The sequence below is a fragment of the Cupressus sempervirens genome, chromosome 10, assembly GCF_028749045.1.
Source record: "Cupressus sempervirens isolate cs-2001-9-10 chromosome 10, ASM2874904v1, whole genome shotgun sequence".
NCBI lineage: Eukaryota > Viridiplantae > Streptophyta > Pinopsida > Cupressales > Cupressaceae > Cupressus > Cupressus sempervirens.
The window spans coordinates 739,957,022-739,968,695 of record NC_143127.1 but is presented as its reverse complement, the minus strand read 5'-3'; the positions used below and the strand labels follow the sequence as shown (position 1 = coordinate 739,968,695).

The following is an 11,674-nucleotide window of genomic DNA, read 5'->3' as shown; positions in this document are numbered from 1 at the left end:
TGAAATCATTTTCGCTCCTGGTAGACCTTGCTGAGTATTCTTTTCTACTAATGAATTCGCATATCATATCTTATGTCCCTCCTTTTTTGCAATATTCTATATCCTTTTTGAATGTATCAATTGTATATATACCATTCCAATAATTATTCATGCAAGGTCGGCCAAACACAAGTGAACAAAATATAACTGAGTCGGCCAAATGGTAAAATAAACTCGGGTTCTTCAGACAGACTTGATGACCTTCTAATACGCGGCATCCACTGCGTTACTCAGCATCGTCATGCACTCGGTAGAGGTAGGGGCTCGGTTCATACTAGTCATACAACGTTTCCTGGAACTTGGTAACCATTGGTGACTCGGTAGATATAGTGTCACTCGGTAGATATAGTGTCACTCGGTAGAAACTCACTTCTTTTATAACCTCTTGAGCTCGGTTATCACTGAGTGCTTCCTCACTCGGTCAACACTGAGTGCTTCCTCACTCGGTCAACACTAAGTGCAACTTTACTCGGTTGACACTAAGTGCAACTTTACTTGGTTGACACTAAGTGCAACTTTGCTCGGTTGACACTGTGTCTCCAGTGCTCGGTTTGAACTGTATTGCCAGTGCTCAGTTTGAACTGTGTTGCCAATGCTCGGTTTGAACTATGTTGCCAGTGCTCGATTTGAACTGTGTTTCCAGTGTTGGGTCTGCACTATATTACTCGGTGTGAACTGTGAGATGAGTGTTGTCACTAATGGAAAATAACTTTATGCCAACAAAATATTGATCTTCCTTTATATTAGCTCTATTGTCCTACTAGCTTTTAAGGCCAAAGGTTAGTGCTCTTTCAAAACACATTCTTATATTTTTAGGCATAGGGATTTTTCTTTTTAGTTCACATTAGGTATGCTAAGTTGCATTTAGACATGGAACTATTTGAACCAGATGTCCTTAGATTAATTGGATAATGGATGGGAAGTGGAGAGGAGGTATATGAAAAAACTTGCCATAACTGTTAACTCCTCCTTCCCTTCAAATTTTCTGTTCTTAGAAAGCCTACTTAAATAAACACTATTTATTAAATATTTTATTGTTGAAGAACAAATTTGAAAAAATAAAACATAAATTTAGCCCCCTAATTGAAGCCACTTGGATCCACATCTTCTCTCTCCCTTATTTATTATTTTTACATCTAAAATTGCCATCCAACTAGTAATTTATAGGGTAGGAAAGAAATTAAGTCCATGACTAAACTATTTTGAGTAGGTCAACAACAGTCGTTAAGTTAGTAACACAATTTTTAAATTTTTTCATAATATCTATAGAACTGTATTCTCTACTAATTTTTTTCCAGGTTTGTGTGCCTTAAAATTTTTATTTTGAATTTAGGGGCTAGCCTGCATATTGCTACATCATTACATGTATGATAGATGTGGAAGGTGGTTATACAGGGCTACATAATGCAAAGGGTTTGTTAAGGAGGCAAAGTTTGTTCCTTTTCTCTTATTGTTGACGTGTTTTAGGTTTAGTTGGGTATTCCTAATTACATAAAGCTAGTTAAGATTCTTTCTTGTCCTCCATTTTTGTTAAATTGGACATTATAATTATAGACAATGGTGGATTTAAAAATATAATGGATAATTCATTTTTGACATGGTTTTGAATCTTCGGGAAGCTTGTGACTCATTTTCATTGCAATGCATTTTCTTCAATTGTTTGTTACACATGTTGTGAAGCACGTGACCAATCATCCTCTTATATGCATGTAGCTTGAGTCATATATTTGACCTAGATTAAAAACAATGTCTGTTAGTTTCACACTTGAAGTATGACACACCCAAAATTGTAGGCCATGATTAATTGTACCCTTTCAAGAAAACTGTTAATGTGCTTTGGTTTAGATGTTGAATTTCAGAATCTGTCTCTTGTCACCACATTTAGAATTGAATTTTTTCTATTATAGGAAATTATAATGCTTGTAAGCATTTTCCAGATGTTTAATTTTCTAAGCACATTGGGGACATAGTTTGGCTCCAGTGCCACATCATAGGACTTCACCTTGTCAATTGAGGTAAGATTTTGCTATGTTCAACTTAATATTATATTTGGAGACCGTGTCTAATGGTGGCCTTTCCAATGTGCTTTTCTTTTTAGATTGAGGTGCTCTGCATCCAGAATTCAACATCGTATGTCTCTAATTTTTACACTCATAGGCCATTGTCAATTATTTCCTTCTCAATCACTTCATGATATACCTTTTCTTAAATGTGGAGTCCTAGGACTTGTACTTTTTTGTTTAAGGTATGCCTCACTTAGAATTTTATGCAGTATATTTTAGAATTGTACAAATTTGAAAATACATGAGGGGAATTTTAGGGTTTCTGTTGTTTAACCCTATCAAGTCTATTATGCCCTTGTGTTGCATTTTTTACGATGCAACCTAAGAGAGTGTCACCTTATCAAACTTCAACTGAACCTAATAAGAAAGTCCATGGCCAATTTTCTATCTTTTAAAATTATTGAGCATTTGGGTCCCAATATGTTGTGCCAATAAGATAAGCATCTATTTTGGTGATTGATTAAACTAGAACCTTTGTGTATAATGTTCTCTATAATGTTCGTGGAAGGGGATGGAAAGTGTGATGACTCCTATTTGGTCATTCCAAGTATATAATAAACTATTAATAATATAATAAAATATTATATTATTAACGAGTTAATATTATAAGTTAATATATATTTATTAAATATCTATTCAAATTTGAACAATATATTATATTATTATATTTGATTATAAATCACTATATTTAATATTTGATATCTTATTATATTTTCTTTTACCATCCTTTATTTAGTTTCGTTGAAATGTGCTTAATTACACAGATGATACTAAGAAGTCTTTTTGTGTGGATCTTTATTTTAATAAAGATGACACAATTTCAATCTAGAAGTAAAAATCTCAAGTTTTTCACATTCAATGATTCATTTTGGAGGATTTTTTTGGCTTTTAAGTGTTCTCCTCAGAGCGTGAGCAGTTTCTCTGGACTATAAGCTAGCCATCCTAAGAGCTCTGCACGAAAATTAGTTCAACTAGTAGAAATTTCCATATATGGGACATATCTTTTGGTTTTAATTTTAGGTAAATTTGTAATTTTTTCAGAAACTATTGACATATATAGAGATTCAACTCATTTTCCCAATCTATACCTACTATTTATAAACTTTTTGTTCAGATTGTATAACCGTAGAACTAATTCACCATCACAAGAAAGGCATAGATAATGCTCGAACCACATAAGTTAGCTCTACCCTATGAGGCATCCAAGTGTTTCAAGGTTAAATGTGTTAACCTTCATAATATCTTTGATATTCCATATAATTAATTTGGTGGAAGTCTCAATTGAAGTTTGAACAATAGATTCTCCTTTGCAAGATTTACAAACCACCTAGAGCACATTTAACCCTGAGATAATTAGCATAAAAGATAACCACCTAGAGCACATTTAACCTTGACCTAATTGGCATAAAAGATTAAGCTCCCTACAATTATAAGTTATGCTTGAGTCACTGTATTTGATCTCCCTCCCAATGGAAACCCATCATTTTGTCCACTAGGCAGATTTCTTGCAAAGATAGACTTCTACAAATAACTAACGATGAGATAAGGCTCTCTAGCTAGAGTACTGAGATTGGTTGCTCGCATAGGTCAGTCTCCCAATGAATGTCCATCCTACTAATAACTTGTAGACACTGAAGGCCTTAGAGAATTGTGACAGATCCACTCCTTTTTGGCTAAGTTGAATGTTCAATTATTAGAGATAACAGCTAATGAATAGCTACGTTTCAAATTTTCTTTCACATTTGACTATGTATAATTTTATAATCAGGATTGATAAAATTTATAGATTTGATTGTGTCAAAGTTTGTCTTTCATATTGAATAAAATGTCTAGAATTGACTATGTTCATCAATAATGAATGTAATGTTAAGATTTGAGCATGCCAATTTTTTTTTAATTACATTTGATAAGAATAATCTATGAATAGGTTTGCGAAGCCATGAATTCAATTCCATCAAATTTCTCCTTAACATTGAATAAAATGTCTAAATTTGATTGTGTAATTTTTGTTTTTTTTTTTGTTTTTTTTTTTTTTTTTGTTAATGATGAATAGATAGAGATCTTACAGTGCTTCAAATTTCTCCTTAACATTGAATAAAATGTCTAAATTTGATTGTGTAATCTTATCTATTTTTTCATTAATGTTGAATAGACCAAAGATCTTACAATGTTTCAAATTTTCTTTGACATTTGACTCTATATAATTTTATAATCAGCATTGATGAAGACTCTTAACACAGTCAAATTTACACCCTCATAACATAATAGCAAATGATTTTTTATATTGTGAGCAAAGATTGACTCCAAAGAAAAATCAAAGAGGCTCTCTTCCAATTTAAATGTAAAAACATTGGTTTTTTAAAAGGTAGCTCTATAGCTATTTTGTAATCCTTACAACTCAAGCACTGAGAGCTAAGATTGTACTAACTTCATGGATTTGAATACTACTACAACATTGTATTTTCATTTTCACCTGTTGCAATCTATTTGTTGTTGCATTAGACCTCTTTCAAAAATATTAGATTCATTGTGCTCTGCCTAGAGTGACATCGTCTGACCTCCATCTCACAACAGGCCAAGTACAATTTTGGACATTTGCAGACACCAAACTAGGTTGGTGTTTGATGTTTGATGGTAAATTATTACTCATCTATGGACATACAGTTACAATTTTTTACATCTTATAATGGCTATTATTGAAACCCTTCTTTCAATCTTAGTAGGAATAGTGATTTAGTAAATATATTTCCTTCACAAACAAAAGACCTGATATTGGCCATTGAAATGTCTAGCTTCTATTCAGTTGGAAAGCATTAATTGGCATGTACACATAGTCACAACAAGATCATAGGATGTATTTGTGGAGAAGAAAAAAATGTTATTGTAGTGGATAAGAGAGGCTCAATATGAATGAGATTCATTGAGCTCAAGGTTACTTTTAGAACATTAGTATGATATAGAATCCACTATATTAAATTTATGTTTTATGTTTTATCATTATATTAAAATTATGCTTCTGTTTTATGTTTTATGATAATATTAAACTTATGTTATGCTATTGGTAACTTAGTATAAACTAGAAGAAGCTTTAATTTTAATAGAAGCAGGGTACAGATGGGGCATTGTTGTTTTAGTTTTGTAAATTGTCTTTCTTAAAAGAAGAATTCAATGAAAGCTCTATATTGATATTGTCTTCAAACTAAAAAATTAGGGATGTGCAACACTACTCTATGCTTCCCCATTTTGGATACACCTGGAAGAGCATTTCTACCTATGAGATGTGACAAAAATTCTCTATCATTCATTTCCCAACCTCTATTCCAAAGCTCACATTTTCCCAAGCAAGCTGGGAATACTCACAACTCCCAGAGCATTCACTATAGTTCATAAAAATATTATATTTCTCTTCCTTTTTATTGTAGGAAATGTGAAGGACAGGATTGCACAGAAGTGCAATTTATCACAGCTGAACACTAAAAAAAGTTTTTTTGAAGATTCAGACTTCAACACTGCTAAGGAAGACATAAGCATTACACATAATGTCAAACCTTTGACAAATTTTCTAACAAAAATGTCTCTAACTATCTATTTTTTTACATTTTGAGTTTTACAAATAAATTGACTACCATAAATTATAGTCTGTGAAACTGGTACTATTTCTTTCAAGTTTGCATGCTAAGAAAACTTATACCTAATAATATTACTGATAAAATAGATAAAGCATTCTTCTATATGGTTCTTCATTATTAAATACTTTGAGATTGTCATTAGTTGTTCATCTTTAAAATTACTGTTAAGATTCAATGTAGACATTAGAAATTTAAGTTCATGCTCTAAAATTTTATTTATATAAATAATTTTTCAAAATTATACATGAAGTATTCCTATTAGAATTTCATTTTATTTGATGATGAATTAGTATTTCAGGAATAGTTATGGGTATATGATTTCTTAAATCTATGATTATCTTTTTCTTGTGACAACTTTGCTGCTTGACCATTAGTGTAATTTACAAATATCAACAACAAACTTGAAGATTGGGAATATTGATACATGCTTCCCCTACTCCATTATTCTTAAATGTTAAACTTTTAGATTGATAATATTGATATACACTTCTCCCACAACATCATTCATAAATGTAGTTTGAAATTTTAAATTATCTTCATTATTGAAAAGAGTTTTATTTCTGTAAATGATACAAGCTAAATTTAATGTTTGTAAGTATAGTTTTTCTGTATACAATGAAATACAGAACATAACATTAAGCTACCTCACATTTTTATCTCAGCTTGCACTAATAGAGTTGTATTGAATAATGGACAATCCTTTATTGAATAATGGAAAATCCTAAACTAGAATAGTTTGAATAGTTTTTAAGTTGCTTTAAAAGTTGAAATAAAGCAACTTGGTAGGACATCTAAATTTCAAAACCTTATCAGCTATGGAGAAGATGGTAATTGGTTTACCTAAGTTGAATAAAGATCACTCAAGCATATGAAAAGGATGCGCTCTGCGTAAGAACACAAAAAATCCATTTTACGATAACACTAGAAAAACTAACAATGTTTTGGTATTAATCCACTTAGACTTATGTGGGCGTAAGTTTTTTCCTTCTCTTGAAGGATTTTGGTACTATATGTTTTCTTACATATAAATTCTCTAAGAAATCTTGGATTTACTTCTTAAAGTGTAAAGAATCAGAAGAAATCCTTAAGATATTTAAAGAATTCAAAACCTTAACTAAAAACTTATCACAACACAAAATTAAAACTATTAGGACTGATAATGGAGGGGAATATACTTCACATTTGTTTAAAGAGTTGTAAAGAAGTAGGAATTAAAAGGGAGTATAACATTCATTATAACCCATGACAAAACAAGGTAGTAGAAAGGAAGAATAGAACAATTATAGAAGCAACAAGAGCTATGATATTTGATCAAAATCTAGAATATTATCTTTTGGTAGGAGCCTCTTGTACTATTGTCTATATTCAAAATAGGAGTCCTCACTCCTACCTTAGAGATAAAACTCCTGAAGAAGTTTTTACTAAGGTTAAACCTAAAATAAGTCATCTTAGGATTTTTTGGATGCCCAATATATATACATGTCCCAAAAGAAAAGAGAACTAAGTTAAAATCCTCTAGGCTGAAAGGTATTTTTGTCCAATATAGTCAAACATCTAAAGCATATAGGATTTTCATACTTGGTCAGGAAAACATTGAGCTTAGTAGCGATGTAATATTTGAAGAAGATTTAGCATTCAAAAGAGCCCTAAGTTTTGGAGAACCCTCTCCCTAACCTAGTTCTAAAGAAAATATTGAAGCTAAGTTTCAAAGGAAGAACATTGAATAAATTGAAGACGAAGTTCAAAATCTTAATCTTGAGGAAACTCAAAATTCAAAGAAACAAAAAATTTGGGCTATTAAAATAGTAGAAGAAGCACAAGACTTCGTTGCACCTTCTGCAACCTTCAGAGAATGCAGAAGACCCAAAATATTTTCTAGTTATACAACAAACATGAGTGATTTATCTAAATTAGAACCTAGCAATATTTCAGGGTCTATTAAACCTACATCTTGGAAGGATGTTATGATAGAAGAATACCAATCCATTATTAAGAATGATGTTTGGGAAATTGTTTAAAGACCTAAAGGAAAATCCGTTGTTTCTTCTAAGTGGATATTTAAAATCAAGCACGTTGCTGATGGTAGCAACAAAAATATAAAGCTAGATTTGGAGCTAAGGGATTTTTTCAAAAAGAGGAAATTGATTATGAAGAAACCTTTGCTCCTATTGCCAAATACACATCTGTAAGAGAAGTCCTAGCTATTGTAGCATGGAAGGGATGGAAAGTACATAAGATGGATGTAAAAATAACATTTCTGAATGGAAAAATTACAGAAGAGGTATATTTGGATAAACCTGAAGGATCTGGGACTCATAACCCTAAAGTTTTTTTTTGCAGGCTCAAGAAAGCTCTCTATAGTCTCCAAGGGCTTGGTATGAAAGAATTTATATGTATGTTACTTGTTTAGGATTGTCAAATGATGAAGCTAATCCAAATCTCTATCTTAAAAAGGATAAAGATGATATGATAATATTGATACTATATGTTGATGATTTACTAATAACGTGTGATAATCATCTTATAGATCAATGCATGAAAGATGTAATGAGGGAATTCGAAATGAAAGATTTAGGACTCCTTCATTACTTCCTAGGACTGGAAGTATGAAAATTTTTTGATAGCATCATACTTAATCGAGGAAAGTATACATTAGACAGAACAAAAAGCTTTGGCTAGGCCAAAGTAAGTATGTTGGTACTATTTTGAAAAGATTCAATATGCAGGATTCAAGACCATTGAGTGTTCCAGTTACTATGGGAACAAAGCTTTCTAGCTCACAGTGTCCTACATCCCCATTGGAGATGGAAGAGATGAGTCGAGTACCATATCAGAGTGCTGTTGGAAGTTTGATGTATGCTATGGTTTGTACAAGACCAGACATTGCCCAAGCAGTGGGAGTACTTTCTCGTTATATGTCTTATCCAGGAAGAGCACATTGGGATGCAGTAAAAAGAGTTTTCAAAAACTTGCGGGTTACCTCAGAGTACTCAATATGTTTTCATGGAATAGGAAGTGAGCATTCGTTGGATATTCGAGGCTATGTGGATTCAGTCTGGGCTGGTGATGTTGATAGAAGAAGATCCACCAATGCATATGTGTTTACATTATTTGGTGGTGCAATCAATTGGATGAGTAAGTGATAGGTTGTGGTCGCTTTGTCCACTACTGAGGCAGAGTATATGGCAGCGACTCATGTCTGCAAAGAAGCCATCTGGCTAAAGAGATTGTGTTCGGATATAGAGTTCAAACAGGGTGCAGTGACAATTTATAGTGATAGCCAGAGTGCAATTTTCCTAGCAAAGAACTCGAATTTTCATGCGAGGACCAAGCACATTGATGTACAATATTATTTTGTGAGAGATATGGTCGAGGATGACAAGGTGAAGCTGGAAAAGGTAGAGACTTTGGCGAATGTTGCTGATGCATTAACTAAGCCCGTGAGCACAGAGAAATTCAAATGGTGTTCAGAGTATATGGGCCTCTCGGCCCCTAGCAATTAAGTCCATGATATTTCAGATCCCCTGACTCTTCCAAGGTGTTTGACAAGTGGGAGAATGTTGAGAAACATGTGTCTCAACCTTGCAATCTTTTCCTAGAAAATTCCAGAATTAGTTTGTGGGAGTTTTCCACTTGTTTATGTATTGGAAAGTGGTTAGTGAGTTGTTAAATGAGTCTTGTCCTTAGTAGAATATAGGTAGGCTATTTTTAGAGCCTTGATGACTCATTTTGTGACTTTTATGGGGGTCTAGACTAAGAGACAAAATTGTGGACGGGATTACTATTTTAACCTAGTTGTTTTTCATATTGGAAATATAAATGTCAAAAATGGGTAACATGTGGCATGGTAGTTTTTCTCATGGTTTTGTAAAACCATAAGTGGTTTCAAGGTTGTAAAATCACTATAAAAGGAAAGCTTGGGGAGGTGTTTGTGTAATTGAGTTTAGTTTGCAAGACTGGTGCTAGAAGGAGTCTCTCCAAGTTCGAGTTGTGGTGATGCGCTCCTGTAAGAACTTGCATTGCAAGTCTATTGTAATCATCTTTGTTTGATAATACATTGTGCGAGTTTTGGAGGGTGGGGTTTTCCTCGCGGAAGGGTTTCCCCACGGTAATCACTGTGTTGTGTGTTCTTTGTTATTTTGAGAATGTTATTATGCATTTCTTAAGATCTTTGCAATAGTTACTTTGATTTGCATAATCGTCCTCTCAAAAATTAGCGTAGAAAGCGATTCCGCGCACCTTTGCTTCCTTACAGATTCAATCTCATAGTTGCTGGCAACGGCGATCAAAAAGCAATCTTCACTCCTGACACTCTCCATTCTCCTTGTTTGTTTTCTCTGCTCTCCCGGCTGCGAATGTAGAAGAATAATAAAGGAATAGTATTACATGGTTGGAGGGAATACATTTCTCATTGAAGAGGGGACGGATTTCAATTCCTCGGCTGGTAGACCAAGCGAGGAACTGTCGTTCCAAGAAGAAAAGAGAGGACGAGCAGATCTACTAATTACTCATCTCAATGTAGCCTCCAATTCAAGTTGGAGGGATGTGTTGATACAAGGGCTTCAAAGGGATAAATATCTTGTTAATCGCATTCTTACCAGTTTTACTCTAAGCAGCACCAATAATGCTACATCCTCAACTGCCTTCAGCACTCCTGTTACATCTGGGAAGGAAATAGAAGGCCCAGAATACACTGTAGAAGTTTCCATTGGAACACCAGCTCAGAAACAACTGATGGGAATTGACACGCTGAGTTCCCTGTCATGGATTCAATGCAACCCGTGCGAGGGCTGTGCTTCCAATGTGAAGTTCCCCATGTATGTCCCAAAGCAATCCTCCTCGTACAAATCAGTTGCTTGCAAGCTTTCCAAATGTCCACCTTTAGGATCTGATCCCAAGGACTTCCAATCAAAGTGCGACAAGTGGGGCATCTGCACTTACATCGACACCAAAGGTCTGGCCCAAGGATCAGAGGGTGATTACATCACAGAGACTCTGAAGGTGAGAGGCAATAGCTTCAACGAATTACACATGGGATGCGCCTATAGCTTTGCCCCAGCAAGGAAGTTTGCCACATCCGGGCATTTAGGGTTGGGAAGGGGTACACTTTCCCTTGTTTCTCAGAAGGCAGGTGGGTAGTTCTCCTACTGTCTTCCCAATTACCTGTCTGTAACTGCGAAAGGGTGGCTGAGTTTAGGGATTCCATCCTCTGTGAAAGTGTTCACACCCATGCTGAAAAAGCCCCAGTTCGCTTCGAGTGCGTACATCTTGGGACTGGAAGGTGTTAGCGTGGGAGGCGAACGATTAAATGTTAACTTCCAGGTGCCTGGTGCTCTGCCAACAATAACGTATATTGACACTGCCGTGATGGCTACACAACTGGTGAAACCCGTGTACGATGCTCTGCGAAGTTCATTCGAGCAAAAGATGAGGACACATGCACCAGCTGTTAAGCCCGCCTCGCCATTTGGAGAGTTTCAACCTTGCTACCAGTTATCCAGCGTAACAGCTGTGAAAATCGCAACTATTACTCTTCATTTCAAAGGCAACGCCAACCTCGATATCCCAGCTGTGGGAACTCTACTTCAAGTTGCCGAAGATGTTGTGTGCTTCCCCTTTTTACCCTCTGCAAATGATGCTGTCAACACCATTGGGAATGTTCAGCAACAGGGTATTACGGTGGCTTTCGACAATGCAAACAATAGGGTTGGCTTTGGCCCTGGTTCGTGCTGAGAATCCTTTAATACAATGTAATTGTTCTTGTCAACTTCGGTAAATAAACAATAGAGTACCGCGTCATTGTACTCATCAATTAAAGAGTCACCACATAAATTATATCATTACACTATAGTTTAAGACATATGTTTCGGACGAGATTTTACTTTTCTCTTAAATATTCATTTATAAATTTTCCTATGTTTTGATTTAATTAATAAAAAAGAA

General features: G+C 34.5%; 1 protein-coding gene across 1 annotated transcript; it reads left to right on the top strand.

Moving 5' to 3' along the window:
* The first annotated feature begins 10,117 nt into the window (after positions 1 to 10,117).
* Positions 10,118 to 11,464, top strand: LOC149535990 (aspartyl protease family protein 2-like). The gene is made up of 2 exons (XM_089806206.1): positions 10,118 to 10,862; positions 10,929 to 11,464. Exons 1-2 carry the CDS (start codon positions 10,118 to 10,120, stop codon positions 11,462 to 11,464), a joined length of 1,281 nt encoding a protein of 426 aa, XP_089662332.1.
* Positions 11,465 to 11,674: the final 210 nt, after the last annotated feature.